Source organism: Sander vitreus, chromosome 2 (genome assembly GCF_031162955.1).
Source record: "Sander vitreus isolate 19-12246 chromosome 2, sanVit1, whole genome shotgun sequence".
Taxonomy (NCBI): domain Eukaryota; kingdom Metazoa; phylum Chordata; class Actinopteri; order Perciformes; family Percidae; genus Sander; species Sander vitreus.
This window is the reverse complement of record NC_135856.1, coordinates 27,780,157-27,802,369: the sequence shown is the minus strand read 5'-3', so window position 1 is coordinate 27,802,369 and position 22,213 is coordinate 27,780,157. Positions and strand designations below refer to the sequence as shown.

The 22,213-nt window shown below is 39.5% G+C and overlaps 4 protein-coding genes across 5 annotated transcripts in view; all 4 read right to left on the bottom strand.

Moving 5' to 3' along the window:
- Positions 1-1,016: 1,016 nt before the first annotated feature.
- Positions 1,017-7,018, bottom strand: pdia2 (protein disulfide isomerase family A, member 2). The gene is made up of 11 exons (XM_078263812.1): positions 6,685-7,018; positions 5,672-5,884; positions 4,461-4,594; positions 4,224-4,361; positions 2,956-3,072; positions 2,747-2,872; positions 2,326-2,520; positions 2,048-2,168; positions 1,769-1,947; positions 1,497-1,640; positions 1,017-1,403 (listed from the first exon to the last, which is right to left on the bottom strand). Exons 1-11 carry the CDS (start codon positions 6,959-6,961, stop codon positions 1,347-1,349), a joined length of 1,701 nt encoding a protein of 566 aa, XP_078119938.1. The 5' UTR covers positions 6,962-7,018; the 3' UTR covers positions 1,017-1,346.
- Positions 7,019-8,217: 1,199 nt separating this feature from the next.
- percc1 (proline and glutamate rich with coiled coil 1) lies at positions 8,218-9,647 on the bottom strand. The gene is made up of 2 exons (XM_078269942.1): positions 9,270-9,647; positions 8,218-9,160 (listed from the first exon to the last, which is right to left on the bottom strand). The coding sequence occupies exon 2, from the start codon at positions 9,143-9,145 to the stop codon at positions 8,306-8,308; it is 840 nt and encodes a 279-aa protein (XP_078126068.1). The 5' UTR covers positions 9,146-9,160; positions 9,270-9,647; the 3' UTR covers positions 8,218-8,305.
- Positions 9,648-12,427: 2,780 nt separating this feature from the next.
- Positions 12,428-14,888, bottom strand: LOC144530377 (toll-like receptor 2). Its single transcript, XM_078269929.1, is given in 2 exon segments — positions 12,428-14,576; positions 14,579-14,888. Coding segments are annotated over 2 exon segments (2,361 nt in total). The 3' UTR covers positions 12,428-12,525.
- A 2,524-nt stretch (positions 14,889-17,412) lies between these two features.
- tmem131l (transmembrane 131 like) overlaps positions 17,413-22,213 on the bottom strand; it is a 43,985-nt gene continuing 39,184 nt past the window's right edge. For both annotated transcript variants that reach the window (XM_078263763.1, XM_078263771.1), the window contains exons 30-34: positions 22,017-22,123; positions 21,098-21,230; positions 19,840-19,910; positions 19,523-19,656; positions 17,413-17,991 (exon numbers count right to left, since the gene is read on the bottom strand). In XM_078263763.1, the coding sequence (XP_078119889.1) occupies positions 17,683-17,991; positions 19,523-19,656; positions 19,840-19,910; positions 21,098-21,230; positions 22,017-22,123 (754 nt within the window). In that variant the 3' untranslated portion in view covers positions 17,413-17,682. The remainder of the gene's footprint in view (positions 17,992-19,522; positions 19,657-19,839; positions 19,911-21,097; positions 21,231-22,016; positions 22,124-22,213) is intronic.

The window sequence follows — 22,213 nt, the reverse complement described above, 5'->3', positions numbered from 1 at the left end:
GTGGATGGCTAGGGTGGATGCTTTGACAATGTCCTGGATGTAGGTTGGGCCTGAGCCATTCGCAGCACGCTAGGCAAGTGCCAGGGATTAAAATATCAAGTATATATTCAAATATATATATATATATATATATATATATATATATATATAAAATAAATGATAATGAAAAACAGATTGTTTAAAACATATAAATCAAACAATAACTTAAAAACTCAACTCATTATCATGTTATTTCATAACTTATTTTTTTTTATAATAACAGCGTTTTATAGGAGTTCATTTATATTTCAAAATGCCATTCTTCAAAAGTCTGTTTTTATTTCATGTCACTTTTTAATGACAGCTAAATATCATGTTCACCGTGTTAGCTAAAACCTTCAGATTTAACCAATGCTAGATATACTTAACATTAGAGATGGAACAAATATTTAGACAGTGACCATAAAACTGAAAAGCTGTTTATAATGTAGTGGATTAATATAGTATTATACTGAATTTAAACAGTTACATTCCCAGTTTTTAACACATATTGCAATTTATTTTAGATGTTTACATTTATTTATCATATATAATCACTGAATCACTTTGTAAATATATAATATCTACTTATGATTCATGGTTCCCAGATGTTAATGACTCTGGTGATCCAGACTTTTCCTCTATGGCTACCATCAAGTTGACATTTTAGTTTTTAATACAATATTTTAACATTTCAACCACAATTGGATGTGAAATGCACCGATGCACCTCCTTTGATCAGTCAGCCATTATTTACACTTGTCTGGCTGTCTTGTCGATGTCACTTAGGAATGAGAAGCACAACTTTGTTTCTATCTTTCAATGTACTTCCTCCTGTGCCTCATCACATTTCCTCTCTTCACCATTAACATTTCATTTCTTCCCTTCAGCATTCTGTCCACTTAAAGGTCTCTTAATTTCCACTTGCAGTAAATTCGGATTATGTTGACTTTCATGGCACATGTAGATGATTCTGATTCATTTATCACAAAACGATCTTGTATGGTAAAGTTATTTATGTTTTATTTATGTTTTTCATTACTCCAGTCAAAGTCAGAAATAGCCTAAGTCATATTTAACAATGTTACTTACTTGTTACATAAACGTGTATGAAATTGAACTCATTAGACATGATATGAGATATTAAATGTAATATTTACACACAGTGACTATTATGTTGTAAAAAAACAAATCCAATTTTGTATTAAATCAAGTATTTAGACAAACCTAAGCAGTGTTTAAGACCCATTCTAACCCAAATTAATTGTATTAAGAATAATTGGAAGGTTCTAAGTTGATCCTGATTGGCCGAAAAAACCAAAGTGACATCACAGCTCATCTTTAGATGTTTCATTGGTCGGTACCTCTGCAGACTCATCGGCCTCCTGAAAGAGAGAAAAAAGAAAATGGAAGACTGGTGAGTGGAGTAGATTTATAATTACGGGAGAAATATATAAAGTAGCAGTAAAAATACAAACCTCATTAATAACGCCGTCACCTTCCTCATCATCCTCATCATCCTCATCTTCCTCCTCATCACTTCCTCCCTCAGGCAACACTCCTCCATTATCCAGGAACTTAGACAGGGTCTCCAGATCCCTATTTCCAGTGTAGTCAACCACCTAGGAGGAAGAGACAGAAAAAAAGACAGGATGAGAAATGTCCAAAAGCTCTAAAAGAATCGTACAAACATGTACGTCTGTATGCCGAGCTTGTGTAGCCGAACATGAGTCTAAGTTTGTATGTGTACCTCTTTGCCACCAGCTGGGAAGTATTTGAGCGTTGGGAATCCCTGGATGGCAACAGACTCCGCCTCGTTGGCTGTGGAGTCCATTTTGGCTATGATGATGTCATCTTTGTCTGCGTACTTTTCTCCCAGCTGTTCCCAGATGGGAGTGAGTTCCTTACAGTGTGCACACCATGGAGCATCTACACACACACAGTGCTGTTAGAAGATGAAATTAATTGGGTAACAGGTTTTATATTAGGGTTACAGTGCAGACTCAGGCAGGCAGAAAAACTGTCTTACAGAACTCCACAAAGACGTTTTTGGTCGGGTCCAGAGCAACAGATTCAAAATTCTTCCCCACCAGGACTTTGACTGGTCCTTTATTCCAGTCCTCTGGGATCTCCTCAGACCGATAGTAGGCCTGCACCACAAAACAAGATTGTTAGTTATATTTAATGCTGCTGTTTGACAAACTATGAAAATGTGTGTGTGTGTGTGTGTGTGTGTGTGTGTGTGTGTGTGTGTGTGTGTGTGTGTGTGTGTGTGTGTGTGTGTGTGTGTGTGTGTGTGTGTCTTACCTCGGCAGTGCCGTCCACAACGTCTTGGCACAACTGTCTCAGTGAATTTGCGGTAAGCTCCCCGGCACCAATGCGGAACTTCTTTCCTGTGTCCATGTTGATCAAGCGTGCAGTGGGGGCGTCGTTCTCGGACACGCCGAAATAATTCAGCACGTTAGACAGGGCTTCTGTCACATCAATCACAACAAACAGCATCTACATAATACACACACACACACACACACACACACACACACACACACACACACACACACACACACACACACACACACACACACAAGACACATCAAAACAAAGACAATAAGGTTAAATTAAGCTTGATGTCTTTCTGTCACTGACTTTATTTAAAAGACAAACTCTTCCACACACGCACACACACACACACACACACACACACACACACACACACACACACACACACCTTGCCCTTGAACTCTTTGGCAATGGTCCTGCAGTCGTCCAATATGGCTTTGTGACTCTCCACAGAGGAGTTGATGATCAGCAGGCTGTGCAGGTGGATGCTGGAGGTGAAGATCTTATCTGCACTCTAAGAAAAAAATACAAACTATAAAATATGATTTCAATATAGTTTAAATTGTATATGTCTAATCATGTGTGTGTCTGTTTTACCTCCTTGCTGAATGGGATGATCAGCTCCAGGCTGTTTTCCTTGATGAAAGTGGTCAGATTTGTTTTGTCCAGCTTCCCTTCTTCTGACAATGAAAAGTCTGCTCTGCCGTCATCAAACTAGCACACACACACACACACACACACACACACACACACACACACACACACACACACACACACACACACACACACACACACCCACACACACGTTTGTTTTACTCAACCATGGCAGACCTAACCCAAACCTTGTTATCTATTCTAATTCCGAAACAAGAAGCACATACTGTAAATTGATTAGTCATTCCAGGGAAAGTTAACCAACAACAAATGTAATACGTGCTTAAATGTGTAATGTATGTATTAAACAAACATGGCAAACTGTTGGTGGGTTTTCTACTTTTTTTCTGTGTTATTTCATTGAAAATCCATTATATTTTTGTGTGGACTGATGGTTGGGCAAAACAACCCAAACCTTCAGCCCCTGGGAATTTGATTTCATTTGGTCATAAAAAAACATTCACATAAAACCCTTGGCCAAATATTCACGAAACAAAACAGATTTAATCCAACACGGGACTTAAATAAAATAAATTAAATTAAACAAATTATAAATAGCATGTAACCATGGATGGATTATGAGACAATCGGCCCCTGGCACAGACATGTAAAAAGCCCCCCCCACCACTCCTACATAGGATCAAGACACCCGGACTGAAACAGTTGCAAACAACATCTTCTTCATCCTCGTTTGTAGTTGCTTTGTGTCTCTTTGCGGCCATTTTGTCTTTCTTTGCAGTCAGTCTTCGTCCATTTGTGGTCGTTTTGTGTCTCTTGCTAATTGATTAACTTTTCAACAAAAATGTTACAATAGCAGTCACTTTAAATAGTGGTTCTGATCCAGGGGCGCCTGACCCCTTGATCCGTGTAACACAAACAAGTTGTTGCATGTCACACAAAAAAAGAATATAACTTACTTTTATAGTGGTCCTGGTAGCTTCTGCTACAGTATATGGCTAAATGTAACCCTAAACCCTAAACCTAACTTAAGCCTTGTCATTATTCTAAATCTAAATCCTAAAAGTTAAAAAAAAATAAAAAATCCTCACCTTTCTATCCTTGTGAGGACAGTTGGTCATTAAAAGGGAACATACTGTATGCACTAGATGGCAGCAAAGCTAACATGGTCACAGCTTGTTGTATCTTGGTTCTGCCTTTCTGTAAAACACTTGACTCTGTGCCTTTCAGTTAGTATCATAGCATGTTCGTACCTTTTTGAAGAGCACCACTGAGTTGGCTTTTACTTCATACTTCTGGAAAACCTCCGGATTCGCTGACACAGCAAACTCCGTTTCAGTAATCTCCAAAGCAAGCTCCTTGAACAACTTGGCTGCCTCACTTTCCAGATTCTAATATAGATATAAATCAAAAAATATGAATATTAATGGTAATATAAGTATGTAATTATATGACTTATTAGTAAGGATCGATCAAATAAACAAACGTACATCAAAGAATCCTACAACAGTGATATTATGGGATTCGATGAACTGAGCTGCAGAGTCTGCAGAGTCGAGCACTGGAGCACCGGGGCCTGCACGGCGCTTCATCCACTGGATTATTCCATTTGCTGTCCTCTTACCTGGAAAATGAAGAGATGTCAGAGATATTTTAGGTGCTTTGACACACCAAGATGTAAGATTTTATTTTATTTTTTTAAATCACAGTGTAGCTCAAACCAACCAGGTTATAAAAAAATTTACAAAAATAGATGTTGATTCAGGCAAACTTTGACATTTTGGGAAATACTTGTATTTCTAAATATGAAGCTACATGCCAACATTTGGTTAGCTAAGTGTAGCATAAAGACTGGAAACTGGTGAAAACAGCTAACCTCTGTCCACAGTTCAAAAATACCTGTAAAGCACATAAACGTTATATATTGTTTATTTACTTGCAAAAACTGAGGTGTGAAAATGACACATGGCTTTACAGGGGGTTAAAATCATTCATCCAGTACTACCTTCGCCATGACAATTACTAAACTTTAGAGGTGCTGATAGGTCGATTTTTTGGAGAGAGCAAGGGTAGCTGTTTCCCTTTGTTTGTAGTCTTTATGCTAAGCTAAAATAAACCAATCAAAGCTAAATTAAGCCAAGATAATCGCCTCCGGGGTAAGCTTCACCTAGCACACACAAATGAGGGTGGTTTCAATCTTGTCATCTAAGAAAACAAATACGCGTGCTTCCCAAAAAATGTCCAGATGTTAAAAAAAAACATAAAATGAAATAAGATGAAATAAAATACAGTTGATTTGCACATTAAAACATTAAAGACAAAATACTGTTGATCCAATCAAACAGCTTAAGGCATGTAAAAGACGGTAGACAGGTTTAACAATGTAAGGTAAATATACACACACACACACACACACACACACACACACACACACACACACACACACACACACACACACACACACACAGAGCTGTTCAGGTTACAGTTAGTGATGACTAGGCACATGTGGTTGTGAATCCGAGAAGCCTGACAGAGGCTTTATATTTTGTGTGTGTTTACCAGTTTAGTCTAAAGTTACATTGTGTGTGGACACTGGAGCATTGGAAGGTATAAAGGGAGTGGTGAAATGAAGGGCTGATATGGTTGTGTGTGTGTGTGTGCTTTACCATTTTACCATTCTACAGTTACATTGTGTGTTTACCAGTGTAGTCGACAGGCTGCTTGCGGTCTCCGTTTACAAACAGTTTCAGAGTTGGGAAGCCTCCGATGTCAAACTCTTCGGCCAGCTCCACCTCTACTGTGGCGTCCACTTTGGCCAAACGCATCGCTGCTGCTTCTTCTTCCTCCTTCAGCTTCCCAGCAGCCTCTGCGTAAAGAGGCTCCAGCTGTTTGCAGTGGCCACACCAGGGAGCATCTACACACACACACACACACACACACACACACACACACACACACACACACACACAGATAGTTAATTTCTTTATGCAGCATGGGACTGCGTTTAAATGTTTCCGTGTAGAAGAAATACTGGAAATCAATAACCAAAGCAGCAGACATGCAGCTACTCAACAGGCCTCTGCTCTGTCCAGTTGTTGCTATCGCATGCAAAGATAAACATGGAAATAAGCTGCTGATAGCAACAGTGGCAGTTTGGCTCAGGCTTTATCCCCGTTTCTCTTTTCCTTGTCTGGACCTCGTCACTCGCAGTGCTGAGCTCATCTGTGGGAGAGGTGAACCAAGAGAGCATCTGGACAGGAGAGGCCACGTGTTTGCACATTTGTATGATAACGCCTCAGAGCTCATGAGAGCTAGAACAGACAAAAAGTGTAGTGACATGTATTTTGTGAGCAATACTCTAAACTCAAGGTCCACCAAGTTAAGTTGTCCCACAGCCTTCTTCAGCTACATTTTAGTATGCGTTTCCAAGGTCAAGAATGAACCTCCATATCCATTCTACTCTGCGTGTCTTCTTTAGGAACGTACCGTTCTTCGACACCTTTTAACACAAAACTGGTCAATAACAATCCATTTTAGCCCAGAAAATGTTGCCACTGATGTTGTGTGTGCTAAAAAAGCAACACAGATGTAACATAGTCTCAGAAAAGAAAAATACTGTAGATTTGATGAAATTCTTTGCACCTATTTGGCACAATAGTTTATTCATCATTAACAGTGTGCACTCTAAATTAGATATAAATCGTAACTACTTACAGAATTCAACCAGTAGATACTGATTCTCGCTGAGTGCTCTGGCAAAGTTGTTGATGTGGAGAACCATCACATCTTTCTCCTCCTCTATCTCCGTTGTTTTCTCTTTCTTTGGTGGCTCTTTGGTGTCCTCCTCCTCTCCTGGATTCTCTTCTGTCGTCTCCCTCGATGCGTCTTCTTGTGTTTCTGTCTGTTTGGCGTCTGTGTCGTCGGCCCGGATGCAGGAGGCCCACAACAGCAGGCCCAGCAGAGTTATGGACAAAAGTGTGTGCATCCTCATGTTTGCGTTTCTGCTCTGGTACCTCTGCTCATGTGCATCTGTACATGTGTCACTAAAAGTTTGTACCTTTATGTGTCTAAGATGGAGAGTGTGTGTCAAAATTTTACTGGCCTTCCCTGTCATCCAATCAGACAGTGTGCCTTCACGGTACTCTAAACCAATCAAATACTGCCCTGTAGATTCAGAAGGGGCAAACTGGATGATTGACTTTCAACGCTACAACTCTTTCCCTCCTCCCTCTTCTATTGACTCTTCTCTGACAATTTTTTTTATTGTGTCTTTACTAGCTTTTAGAACTCGTCACCCATCAGATGGTAGCATGTACATGTGTATACTTCTTTAATTATTCACTCCTCTCTCTCTCTGGGCCTTATCAGACCATCAACAAACAGCAAGAGAGCACAGTAATTATGTGGATTTTTATCTTCCCTCGACTCTTTTATCTCACTATTTCCATTTATTTCATGTAAAGCAAACACTTTCACCTCTCCCTCCTCTCTAACAGAAAAGACAGGACTCAAAAAATCCAGACCTGAGGGCTATTTGGAGTCGAGTACAGCCAGTAACATGTCAGCAGTTTCATACTACGTGTTGTCCCAGGAATGGTTGTATATTTGAATCCCCTTAAAATGCTCAGTTAACTAATTTATTATTCTAATAAATTATGAACTTAAAAAGGTACTCTATAGCGCGCACTGGTGGCCTAGGGGGTTCAAGGTCCTGACCATAGACTGCAATGTCCTCATCTCTCTCATCTCTCACTTCTCACCCCCCCCCTTACTTTCTCTAACAAAGGCATAACATGCCCTAACATAAAACAGCAATTTAGTATTGCACTTCCATAGAGTTGGAAGACCTATGCGAGAAGAGGCCGAAAAGCAGTATTTTACTGCCATCTGGTTGAAAGTTTTAAGCCCTTTTCACCTCTGACCACACAGCACCTGTAACCACATCCAACAGTGATGTCAACGTGTCCTGAAGTACACCTGTACATCATTGCAGCAAGGCGAGGAGGTAAAGCACTGGAATAAGGCAAGAACAATATGAATGGATTTTCAATTTTCAATTCCTGAGACAGTTTGATTTTGCATCAAAACAACGCTCTCTGCATGACTGGATACCACTAGAGGTTAAAAAGAAAATGTTTGTTTGTAATTTTGATGAACTGACCCTTTAGTACAAACACAATATAAATGATAAGCTGCCAAAGGAAAACTGTGCACAACACGTATTGATTTGTTTGTGGGGTTTTTTTCTTCTTCCTTTTTATTAAACTTTATACAAGTATCTATCAAGGTTGAAAACGACATGAAAAAAGCTGTGAGTCCCAGCAGGCTGTGGTGTTTAATGCTGCATGTGTGTGTTCTCCGTCAGCGTGTGTGTGAGCTCCGGGTTTGGATCCCAGTTTGCCAGCAAGTCACTGAAGTCCGGCTGAGTGCTGTCGAGGGCTGTGTTGTGATGTGGGAGCGGGTTGTAGTGCGTGTGTGTGTTAGCGTCTGTGTGTGTGCTGTCCTGCGAAGGTGTGTCAACGTTTGTGTGTGTGACGTCAGGTGTGTTGCTGAAACCGACCAGAGAGCAGCAGGGGACTGGCTCAGTCCAGAAACTGAGCGGGAGATGCCGCTTGGTCATTGGTCGGCTGCGGCCCTGACTCGGGACCCTGTGGTTGAACAGTTCAGCCAGGGGACCCAAACTGCTGTTGCCCTTAGCAACCCCGACTCCTTGATCATCAGCACAAGTCACCATGCTGTTTTCTTGCTCCTCTGGACTTCCCGCTCTTGCGATTTTCAGCAGGTCGTCATAGTAACGCAGACGCCCGCTGGTTGTGACAGAGACCGAGTCGCTGTAGATGTCACAAGCTTCTTGATCACCAGAGCAGCGACCAAAATACCGCTGGATGTCACGGCTGATGAGATCTGCAAACCTGAGCAGCTGCTTGGTCACGTCCAAAGCAAAGTGGGCGGGATTTAAAAAAAACCCCTCCTCTTCCTCCTGAGCTTCAGACTCTTCATCCTCCACCTCCTCCTCCTCTACCTCTCTTTCTTCCTCATCTCCCCTCACCTCTGGCTTTTCCTCCAGCATCTCCACATCTTCGTCTTCCTTGCATGGAGAGTATGGGAAAATCAGGGGGAAGTAGGCTGGAGTCGGGGCCTGGACGAGGAAGTTTCTCATGATGCCTGCTGCCATGTTGGCTTATTAACACTGGAGAGACAGTTACAAAAGAGAAAAAGTAAGACTCAAATAGGAAAGCAGTTTGTTGACAGGATACATTTTTTTTTTAAATTGGTTGAAAAGGATAAAGTTGTATTACCTTAGCCGCCAGGTTCAGGTGAATCTGTGTTGAAGTCCGAGGAAAGGTCTGTCCTGGGTCATTGATGGATCCACTTTTCTGTATGTGTGTGTGCATGTGTAATACTGGACCGCCAGGATGGTCACTGTATATATACACCTCAGCACACGGCTGCAGACGTGTGTGTCTGCTGTCGGATAAGGCAGCTTCCAGAACAAATATTTGCATGCCGGATGGCCAAACACATTTTGTTTACTTTATCACTTGGCAACCGGGGAGGGGGTCCAAGGCTAATGGATCCTCTGCTAGGGGATGATGGAGAGTAGTTATAAACACACACACACACACACACACACACACACACACACACACACACACACACACACACACACACACACACACACACCACTGCTTTTTCCATCCCTGTTATCAGGCTAGTTAAAGGATAAAAGAGCATGAAATCAAATCATATGCTGTTTTGACTTCTAAAGGGGAACACTCTGAACAGACATCAGCAAACGGAGATACAGTGCAACCTGGTTGGACACGGCTCTCCTCAGAACATGACACACCATAATGTTCTTTAAGCGGAACTCAAAAGTACACGACATTAAACTCACAAGAGTCAACCACGTCAACCTCCCAAACGTCAAATCCTCCTCTTCAAAAAGATGATTGTGTGCTTAGACACACCATCAGTTTTACCTATGGCTATTGACTGACTTACCGAATAAAAAACTAAAAAGCTTTGTGGGCGACAAGGACCTCGAGCAACAAACGGCTTCCAACGAGCAGATTAGCACTTTGCATGGCAGAGCTGCAAGAATCATTTGACTTAAAATGATATTTCGGATTTTTTGAGGTGGGGTTTTATGAGGTAGTGTATTACCTACAGTAGATGGTGGTTTGCACTGGTTAAGAACCAGGCAGAATGACAGGCACGGCAGCTTAGCAATGTACTGCTGTGGTAGGGGGCAGCAGCTAAATTATTTATAGCCACCTAAAAAAGGCCAACATATATAAAAATCAATATTAGTTGAGGTACAGTATATTTAGAATATTTCACAACTTTACCTTGCCGTCAGACATTGTTTTCCGATGGGGAACTGAAGCTGCTATGCTCGCTTTAAAGGAACCAGACTTCTTTGACAAAAACAGTAATTTTACCTCGTAGAACATTGGAGTAGCTGGTATACCGCTGCCTCGATTGGTTAGTTAGTTTATGTTATTGTGTGACTTTGGTGATTTAAAGGGTTAGTTCGATTCACCAAAGTCACACAATAACACAAATTGTAAACAAATTTCCATAAAATAAAATAAAAAAGTGCCCTTTAGCCCAAAAGCTAATGAGTTCAGTCTAAAAAATTCGGAAAAACAGTTGACATATATTTTTATTTAAAAAAAGACTCTGTAGCTAGAACTGTAGCTTTCAGCAAATAATACTCAAAACAGGGCGCTATTGTGTTTGTTGGGGACTACTTTCAGCTGTGGATTAATACATATTTGGTGCTCCAGTGAGTATTTACAGCAGCAGGACTGTGTAAATGGGATTGATTCAAAATAAACTACAGTGTCAGTTCATCTTAATGAAGGAACATGTCATTTCAAATGACCATCAAATTTCTCTACAAAAAACTATGTAATTTGTAAAATAAGTGTAATGTTTGCATGATCTCATACTTCACTGAATCTGCACTGAAAATTAGTCATACTTTTACCCTACCATAATGAAAATATTTGAGATGTCTTGAGCAATTTTAATTCATTTTTATTTTTTGCATTTCTTCAAAATTTAACCAGAAATATTTGAGATCTTTGGCGTCATTGAGATCTTTATTACCATTAACATAAAGTGCAGTGGATTCAAACAATGTTAGGCAGCACAATATTTGTAATTGCCATATTGCCTTTGGAAGATAAAGTCATGCTGGTTTACTTTACTGTAGATAACACAGAATAAAGTAAACTTATAGTGTGTTACTGTATGGATAACATTTGATTGCATGTATATAACGTGTCAATCATAAAATCAATGATATGATGATTTTAAGTCTCACTGATTAAGTCCTGATTTTACCGACCTTCACATCTGTAACTTTGTAAATATGTGCATGTGCTTCTGTTTATATGTGCATGTTAGCATTAATATGTGTGTGTGTGTGTTATCAGGACACCCTGACTCCCCTGGCCTGCCTGTCATCAGTATCCAGGCTTCTGTGTTGATTTTAGGACTAAAGATCAATAGCGGCAATATGTCAGCTCTCAAGAGCCTGACAATGAATTACACACGCTTTTAGGCACACAAGCACATGAACACACACACACACACACACACACACACACACACACACACACACACACACACACGTTAAAGATTAGAAGGCTGTTCTACGTGTAAGAAATTAACACATTTTCAAAAGATGTAAGAACAGTAGTGTTTAAATTTCTTTTAGATTATTGATAATCCGTTCCTCTGACATATAGGGTAATGCACACTAGCAGAATAAATTCATTTTACAAGAAAAATGTTATACTATAATTTGTTCTATTAAACTAATTTGTCATATTAACTCTTTTGTTAACTCCTTTTGCACACATTTTATGTCATCAAAACTTAAACTCAACTTGTTGCGTTACAATGCATACCATCACACTACCTGTATTTTGTTCAAGAAATTACTGACATGATTTCACTTTTTCTTTTTGTTGTGCTTAAAAATACATAATCGTAATAATATTCAAGACTTGTGCAGGTGTAAAGCATCGCAGTGAATCAGAAGCATGGGGTACATCTTGTAATGTTAAACAAAACAAATATGCCCTGTAATAGACTACTGACATGTCCTGCACTTTGACCACCCAACATACACCTCAATACTGCCCTATGAGGTGGGGTACATAAATGTAACGCTAACTACACTAGAAAAAAACGTTGCCAAGGAACATATTCCAGACAGCATTTACATTTCATCACAAAACCTAATTGGCACAACAACAGCAACGTAGTAGAGAAACAAAAGTAATTGTTTTAGGAGGCAGGGTTGCCAAATGCATGCTGGTTAGGCTTTCAAACCCCAAGCGCGGAGGAATCAAAGAATGAATATCGGATACAACAAATATTGAGGAGGCACAATGTATGACCAAAGATTTTTTATTGAAACAATCCATTTTTATGCTTTTCCACATGTATACAACTAAAATTGACACAGAAAGGCTCTCAAAAGTTACAGATAAAAAATAAAATAAAAAATAAACTACTGCAAAGTAAAACACTAAATTAAAAGTCCACATTGTCAAACTGTAAACGGTTTCCATCATCAGTATCAGGTCTTTTAATAGCTGTTCTCAGGCTTTGCCAGAACCTGGGCATCAGGCCGTCATCATCGGGCCACTCCAGGTACGTCCTGGAGTTCATGACTCTCCGCAGCTTGCAGAACTTCTTGGGGATGGTCTCTTTGTCAATGGGCTCCAACAGAATCAGCACAACTGTGTCATCGTTTTGGTCGTACTTGCACCATTCACTCCTGACAAAATGCTGAGAAAGGACAAACAGAGTTCTGTGACTCTTCTCGATGGCGTCTATGATGTTGTCCAAGATCCAGCCTCCAGGAACAAAGTCTCTCTTGTGGAGGCAGAGCCGAAGAGGAGCCTCGGCCTGCTCGAGCTCCGGGACCAGATGTGCTTCCACCCAACCAGAGTCCATTTCACTGTAGGACACAAAGGCGTCATACTCGAGCTCTCCCTTTTTTAACTTTGGCTTCCTCTTGGCTCTCAGCCAGGCCCAGGTCATCTTCATATACCACACAATGCTGAATTTGTGACACAAACCTGCAATGAGCAGAAACACCAGCAGGATGCCTGAGCAGAGTACAGAAAAAGCTAAAGCTGTGTGGCATTCAAACACTGACAACCTCACGTCTGCCGCGCTCTCTCCTCTCAAGGCGTCCGGGGAGTCACAGATGTACGACTTGAACTCATCTCCAAAGGTGATTCGATGATTCGTCCAGTCATTCTTTATCAACGCTACAAAGCCACATGAACAGACATACGTGTCAGAACCAGCCTCCAGACTCTTCAGATTATCATAGCCATTTAGATTATTGCTGCTGAATGTCTGTAAGTCATTGTTTTGAATAGAGAGAAACACGAGACAAGGGTATAAACCCCCATCTGGCAAACTACTGATTTTGTTGCCAGAGATGTATAACTCTGTGAGAAAAGGTAGTTCGATGTTGAACACGGTCAAGTCATTTTCTGATAGATCGAGGATGTGTAAACTCATTGGCAAACAAGTGGTCACTTTTGCTAAATGTGTTGATGAAAGGTTTAAGAATTGGAGACTTGGTGGCCAGTAACACGTCTCAGGCATACTACGAAACACATTTCCACTCATGTCAATGTTTTTAAGCTTATCTAGTTTGGTGAAGAGCTGGCTGTTGATCGAGTGCAGGTAATTCCTGCTGATGTTGAAGGTTTGCAGACTCCAAAGACCACCTTTGCCATCGCACATCATTTGGGTAAGAGCCAGATCACTAAACAAGTTGTCACTGACGTCCATATACTCCAGCTTTGAGAAATCGACAGAGGATTCACAAGGAATGAGAAACAACTTGCAGTTTAGCACGGACACCCTTCGCACTACTTTCAGCAGAGGTTTCAGGAAAAAGAGGGCTGGGAAGCTATAGAACTGAGGGACATCGATGTTTTTGAAGACAACAGCCTCCAAACGTTCCATGTGTGGGGGATACGCAACGTCACCCACAGAACTTAAGATTAATTGAGTATCTTCAAGTGCAAACATAGTTAAATTTGAGTCTAACAGCAAATTAAGAAATGCCATACAAGCTGCAACGGTCATGTTAACATTTTTAAAGATAACACTTGTTGTTCCGCGGTCTCGGGTCACTTTAAATGGGAACATTTGATACTTGGCGGAGAACCATGTGTCAGCGAATGTCAGTGTTGTGTTTGGGTGTGCAACATTAGACAGTATAGCTCCTACTAGAGCTTGATTTCTCAGAAACGGACCATTCAGACCAAGTGTTACATATTTAATTGGCTCAATTTGTCGCAAACTTCCTGCTGCGTAGACTTGCAGATTTCTTCCATCCAAAACAACCTTTTCAAGACGACTGAGGCCAGAAAAGTCACTTTTTCTGATAGAGCGAAGGTCAGGTCCTCCAAAATGTAGGGTCTTCAATCTCTTCAGTGGCTGGAAAAGATTGCCTTGACCCAACATTTTATATTTGTTCCCCAAAAGATTCAGGTGGTAAAGAGAAAAAAGGTTCTCAAACCATCCAGCAGACAGCGTATCCAGTCTGTTAAGGACAAGTCCAATTTCTCCAAATTAGTCAGCGGGACAAATGCTTGCTCCTGGATCTTTTGGATTCTGTTGTTATTCATGATCAAAGTCTGTAAACTGGCAAATGCAACAAAGTCATTATTCATTATTGTTTGCAGTGTGTTGAATGAGAGATCGAGTTCAGCGATGAGCATTGAAGGTGCTGTAGGGACCATCCCCAGGTTCTGCCTCGAGCAGTTACAGGCCGTTTGTTCACAGCGGTGACACTGTGGTCTGGAGAGTGAGAAGCTCTGATGCATTAGCAGATCGACAAACGTGACAAATGTCAGGATTCTCATCTTGACTCCCTATAAAACACAAAAAAAGGAAAGCAACCATCAAGACTTTTCTTACAAAACAATCAATGAATACAAAATATAATCTTTGGCTGTGGCTAATACTGCACAACACCGTCGTATTTATCAAACTGCCCCATCTGAGATAAATATTAAATAAAACAAATAAATATGACGTCCTTCCTAAAAACATTTTGGGAATTATAAGAGAAAAGACCAGGGAAATACAGTTGCATTCAACATTCAGTTTTACTAAAATATAGGTCTTTTTGACAAGATATTTATCTATTTTATTCTACTTGTTGCTCAAAGAACACAAGCTCCTAGCTCTTAAGCTAAGCCTCCCTGTTGCAGCCCTACCGACAGTTTAATACTGCAACATTAATTTAAAATGGCAAACGTCCGGTTACTAGAAAATAATCGACACCTGCCAGCCAATCAAAATTGGGAATTCTTTGTATAAAATCAGTTACTAAATTGATGAATAAAAACAAAACAATTATAGATTTAAATTTACATAGCACTTAATGCTACTTAATATTTCTACTGTATTTAGTTGTTTCTGTATTTAAATTATATATCAGTATGCGAATTTTAAATTTAATTGCAAAATTGTTAAAATGTTTTTTTCCATTAACAAAGTGTTCAATTTTGAAAAAATAAACATTAAATGAATCGATTTGTAATAGCTTTTAAAAAAGAAAATGACATTTATTATCTATTATCAAATAGCGAAAACATCTATAATTACTGCAACAGCACACTCCATAAAACATGGTAGAAGACAAATAAAGTGAAAATACCTTGATGAGTCCCGATGTCTCACTTGCACCTGAAATCTCTTCTCCTTTGGCACAGTCAAGCATGACAGAAAGACATATTCACAGTTTCAAAAGTTTCCTGTATCACTTAGTTTGTAAAATATTTCCCTATGTCTCAGACATTCTGCCACATTAGGAAGTAGAGTGACAGAAAATAGGTTTCCCAGCAGAGCTTGGGTTTCAGATATTCTCACTCTCATTGGTTTCACAGTTCAGTTGAGTGTGGAGAGCTGCCAGAACCAAAAAAAAAAAAAGACCAATGCCTTTTTTTCTGTCAGGTTGCCAAACGACTAAAGGGCACTCCTTTTAACAAAAATATTTAAAGTGCTCATTTTATGCTTTTTCCCTTTCCTTTATTGTGTTATATATCTTTTTTGTGCACGTTATAGGTTTATAATGTGAAAAAGCCCAAAGGGTCTCCAACAGAAAACACTGTTCACAAACTGCTCCAAACAGCTCTCTTGTAGTCCAGCCTTTACTACCGTGACGAAAGCTCGTCACTTTCTAACACGTTATAATGCTCGCCTAGCTGCTAGCATGGCACGCCCTCATACTCTGCTTCTGACTGGCTAGTAGTCCTTACCTAGGTACTGCGCATGTGCGACTCCCAACAAAGATTGTTCTAATCTCTCTGTAGCTAAAAGAGGAGCTGCAGCAATGTGCAGTACAACAAAAATCTGGTGTTTTTTGAAAATGAAACCATGTAAACCTATTCTGATATAACCTCTAAATACAATTATGAACCTGAAAATGAGCATAATATGAGCATTTTAAATAAAAACGCTTGCTGAAAACATTCATGCGAGTGCATCAGGTATTGTGGCTGAGAGACAAAATGAACCAGCCTCAGTTATCAAGTTAAGACTCTTTACTGCCTGTAGGTGTGCATGTGGATTAGTCTTTATGTTTGACCCTGCACAGGGAAAGTGGGTATAGACAACTGATGGATGGATGTGTACAGTATTGAAATACTATGGTTGAAACTATCGTTTTTTCCCCAAGCAAAGTCCAAAACAAGATGCAGTATTTTAACAATTACATGCCCATTCAAAAAGGTAACTGGAGAACAAATAGCTATTTTGCATAGGACTAGTCTCACTTTGCCAGACCATCCACACGCTGCAATCCCGGAAGTGGAACGTCGAGGATATAGACTAGCATAGGACCAACTCAAATTTGACATTTAAGGGAAACTCCACAATGATCCATTTCACACATCAAGATCAGTTTGATCAAATTTGGGGAATGTAGTTTAAAAGACATTTCTGAGATATATAAATGGTGAAATGTTGATTTGAACGTGTGCTTTTTTTGTTTTGATTTTCTTCTTTCCCAATTTAGTTTTGTGAATATTTACATATGTACACACACACACACACACACACACACACATAACCAGTGATGGACTCAGGCTTTCTGATAGCAGGGGGGGAAAATAAAAAGGGCACCAGTAAGCAGAAAGCATGTCGGGCAGCCTATATGGCACTGCATCACGTTTTCTCCACTTAACGGGAACCTGAGAGGGTACAAGCTTTAAGCCTGTGTTTTGTGGAAAATAAAGCAGAGGATGAAACAGAAATGATGACACATGAATGCACTTGTGGGCTCTGACAAGTGATTGAAATACATGTAGAGAGAGCAGCCAAGAAATAAAGACAGGTAGGTAGATAGAGAATTATTACCTTATGTAATTAAAGAATGACTGATTTGTTGTAAGTACAAAAGTTTTTTATTTTTTATTTTCTATGATCAAAACTGCAAAACATCTAGAAAAATATACAACAAATGCTTAACCTTTCACAACATTTAACATTTGAAAATGGGAACATAAAAGAGAAGGAATATTCACATTTTCCCCATTAATGATAAAAGAACATTCATTTTTATTTCCTTTCTTTTACATATCAATGTTTTATATGTTTGCAATTATTGTTAAGGTTCTTCTGCTTTGTTTTTTTTGTTTTTTTTAATCCATTTTACACATCTCCACAGTAGCCAGAGTCGTTGGAGAGTTGTGAGTTGGAGCTGCGGTTAGAGGAAGAGTTCCATATGTCCAGGTTCATGTGTGGGCCGAAGGGGTTGAAGCTGGAGTACTGGATGGGAGCGCACCTCCCCTCTGGCTCTCGGGTAAAGGGAGAATGAGGCGGGGTGACGGGGGACACGGGAGACATCGGGGCTGACCGCTCAGGTTGAAAGTGGCTCTGGTAGTGCTCGCTCTGGGGCGTCCAGATGGATCCAAACAGACTGGACATGGGAGAGAGGCTGCGGGTACCCGAGAAGTATGGCTGTGGAGGGTGGAGAGAGAGGTGATATAAGCTGTAAAGCCACTTTTTCTGAGATATTGTAGCCGCTTTATGTGCTGTCCAAAGTTGATTCCGAGTATTATACTTCCATGACATTTTCTAACCTTACCTGTCACTGTGCTCTGCTACCTACGTCCACTTGGCAGTCTGTTCCCTGCAGTGATGACCTGGCTGTCGTTTCTCTGCATTTTTAATCTCGTCTCTACTTTTTCAGCCAAAATAAAAAGGACCTCTCCGCTCTAGTTTCTCTCCACCCTCAGCAATAAAAAGTTATCTTTTCGGGAGTCGTAGTGACTAGTGGTTATGACGCATGCCATGTAACGGCAACATCCCCCTGTCTATTTCTACACTTTTTCACATTTGCAAAAGGCAAAAATATTGTTGTCGAGACACTATAAGTAGATGTAACATGCTGCTAGTAACATTTAGAATTTAAAAGTGTATTCGGGTGTGCAGTGATGTTATGTAACTTTGGATAAAATGACTCACTAATCATAGGTTTGATGTTTTTAAATGTCAAATTATTACCCTATGGTATAATTCAGCCTGACAGATAGGAATTTTGAGGCAGATTTTTGAGACCAGTATTTGAAAGTAAAACATTCAACACAACAAATAAAATATATAATAGTACATTTGAAAAACCACACATGAAAATGAATTACTATAAAACCTATCAATTAAAATGCTACTGAATTAAATTAAAATTAAACTTGCAGCTTGTAGGACAATTATATGTTGAAATATATATATATATATATTTTAAATTTGCTAAAAATCTGTTGTGTGTGCGGTTTCAGTTTCTTTTCTGTAACGACAATGCAACAACAAAAATGCTACTGTGCACACTGCTGTTACATTGTAATCACAGCGCAATCTGAGTTGAGGATCTGTTTAATGTTCATAGTGAAGCGTTAAAAGTATCACCAGTGTAACTTTTAAAGATTTTGTGTTGTTATTTTACAGTGTTTCTCCATGAGTTGCTGTTATGGAGACGTATTACGTCTCGTCGCTTTGGTGCGTTCCGAGGCACTATTTTGACCACCTCGGGGAGACTGATCAGTCCGACTGCCTTTTGTGCCGAGGGTCGGCCGTCTGGTCTGTGTGTCTGCAGCTTTAGATGCGAGGATTTGAAGGTTGAAGACTAAACATGTGAAACTGAGAAATGCTTATATTTTGCGTGTGTGCGATCTCAATAAAAAAATACTTAAGGTTATTTTTTCTGAGTAAACTATCTATAGATGTATACCATCTATAGATTAATATAGATTTAGAATTGTTGATTGGACAAAACAAGACATTTGAAGATATCACTTTAGGCATTTTAAAAAAACTATTTTCAGAAATTTTAAAGACAAAGTAATTAATTGACAATATGCAGATTAATTGAGAATGAAAATAATTGTTAGTACAACAAAGCTCCGCCCGACTATGATAAATAATATTCAGCTGAGAGCAGCCAGATCACTTGGTCCTGTTTAAACCATGAGAGTTCAGTATTGAGACTCGTTACCTTGCTGCCCACACAGGCTGCTGTATCCCAGGTTGATGGGGTTTCCTGAGGCTGTTCCTCACTCCAGCTGGTCTGATTGCCGTGTGCATTCTGGGCCTCCTGACCGGGAAAACCACTCGTGAATGTTCCGTTACCTACGAGATGATTAGAACAAACGAATGCTGAATTTGAATCCAGATCAACCCTAAGGAAGCAGAGTCAATGCTTGTTCCAACAACAGCTTTAAGTCTATATCATCACATTTAAATGTAGTACAGAGTGTGATAGGGATATATAACTGGATTAAGGAATAAGACAACTGCATGTCATGTTTGTACCTATGTAGTTGCTTTCCTCACAGTAGGGGTAGGGACTGTTGCATTGGCTGTTGGCACTACTCCAAGTGAACCTGCGGAAAACAAGGAAACATTTGATGTGACGGTTTGAACACAGGACAGGACCGATATAGAGCATCTTACTAATACAGTTATTTTTTGCAGATAGGGAGGGTGTTTAAACAGAGGGGTGAAGTGGCTTAAAGGTAATTGTTTTCAGATGAATACACACAATTACCACAGCAGCAGCCATTTGGATATAGTAGACAACATTAGAAAGATGTTTTAATTTCTTATATATTAATTTAATTTTCTGTCCAGTTTTTGGACACCAGCTCATTCTCCTTCCATGGATAAATTAGAAACAACTTTGTTATTGCACAGACGACTGAGACAACAAAATGCAGTCGGGTATCTAACCAGAAGTGCAAAGTTCAGTAAAGTGCAGGGTAGATATAAAGACACGAGGATACATACAGTTTGAACATATGAATGATGATAAAATGCAAAAAAAAAATCAACTTAGGCTTCTTTAAAGCTGCAACTGAACCCCACAAATGCTGACAATTACAGAGTCTAACAAAGTCGTTGTGGTTACTGTTAATATACTTCCTTCACATGCAGCATCATCAGCATTCGTTTGGGGTCCTGTTTCTGTCCTTTGGCAAATTTAAGTCCAATAATCACTCTCTTATTAGCTCTGTTTAAGTCTCTACTAGTGCTGCACGATATGAGGAAAATATGCGATAACGTAAATTGAATATCGCGATAATGACATTACTTGCGATAAATAAACTGATACCAAAGTGCACTTAGTTCTGCATTTCTGCTGCCTTCAGTATTCTGCTTAAATACAAAAATTGCTTATTGAATTTAAAACAAATGAAATTAAATAATTTCCAACATTCTTGTATTGAACATTGAATTGAACATGAAAGCACCACAAACAAAGAATGAAGTGCAGTTTTCTACTGATATTTTCGCTCAACAAACAAAAGAAATGGGATGACGATAAAAAAAACAATATATTGTGCAGCCCTAGTCTCTACCAACTCCTGAGGAAAATATCTGGCCCTTCAGATCATTTCATTTTCAACTTTCTTTTTTCAGCTTTTCACTAACTTTGTCTGTCTGCTGTTCGGTGATTCATTTGTCATTAAAGGAGACCCCTTTCACACTACCGATCATCATGTGATTCATTGTTATATATAAAAATAATTATTTGTAAAAGGTTTTAACAAATCTGCATCCAAACGCTTACCCATTGTATGATGCTGTGGTTGCTGGCTGAGGTATGTAGGGCAGAGCTTCGGTGGTGTTGTATCTGAACTCATTGGTGAGAGGGATGGATGGAGCTGACCATGTCTCTTCAGGCAAATACTGACCAGTCAGGTCTGTGGGAGCACATGACAACTTTCCATTAGAAATCAGACGCAATGCACAAGCCGTCTTTGTTGAAGACATCGGCAGGTGTTTATTTTAGACTTTAGCTTTTCCTTACAAACAAATAAAAGGGTTACACTTTACTTGAAGGTATCTACATAAGAGTGACATGACAGTGTCATGAACACATGACACTGTCATGACACATGACTAAACCTGCCCATAACTAAACCTAACTAACTCTAACCATAACTTGTCATGAGAAAAACCGAATGACACTTACTAAAAGAAGAGTTATGTCATAAACGTTTATGACTTGTTTACAATGTTTATAAGATGTTCATGACAGTGTCCTGTCATCTTATGTAGATACCTTCAAGTAAATTGTAACCAAATAAAGTATGTATTTACTTAGGGTTGGGCGATAGGGAGAAAGTCAGATATCACGATATTCTTGACCAAATACCTCGATATCGATATTGCGGCGATATTCTAGGGTTGACAATTGGTGCTCTAACAAAATATCTTCATACTTAGATTTTAGATGAATAATCATCAGTAATGTGGACATAATGCCTAAGTGGGGAAAAGGCAAATAATAGAACAGCTGGAACAGTCTGGTAGGTTCAGAAAAGTACATCACTTTACTGTAATGCAGCCTTTCAAACCAGGAAAAGACAACACTTATGTCATATCACGATATCCCAAATCTAAGACGATATCTAGTCTCATATCACGATATATCGATATAATATCGATATATTGCCCAGCCCTATATTTACTATGAATGTCTTTACCCATGTTCCGGTCTACTCCTGCAGCAACAGCAGCAAAACTCGGGGCAAAGCTGGACGCTGTGGGATCTGGGCTTTGGCACGGGTCTTTACGGTACAAACTGTTCATGCTAAACAGAGAAAAGGCAAAAGTTACAAGTCAAACAGGGAACAGATAAACACAATTGTACATTTCCAAAAAATGATCTTCTAACAATACT

What these genes read in the sequence shown, in the direction of transcription:
- pdia2 (XM_078263812.1), bottom strand. Translation starts at nt 6,961, where the DNA reads ATGAGGATGCACACACTTTTGTCCATAACTCTGCTGGGCCTGCTGTTG. An exon ending in GTATCTACTGGTTGAATTCT is followed by an intron (nt 5,885 to 6,684) that starts GTAAGTAGTTAC and finishes GTGTGTGTGTAG; the next exon opens with ATGCTCCCTGGTGTGGCCAC. An exon ending in CTGTTGTAGGATTCTTTGAT is followed by an intron (nt 4,362 to 4,460) that starts GTACGTTTGTTT and finishes TATCTATATTAG; the next exon opens with AATCTGGAAAGTGAGGCAGC.
- percc1 (XM_078269942.1), bottom strand. Translation starts at nt 9,145, where the DNA reads ATGGCAGCAGGCATCATGAGAAACTTCCTCGTCCAGGCCCCGACTCCA.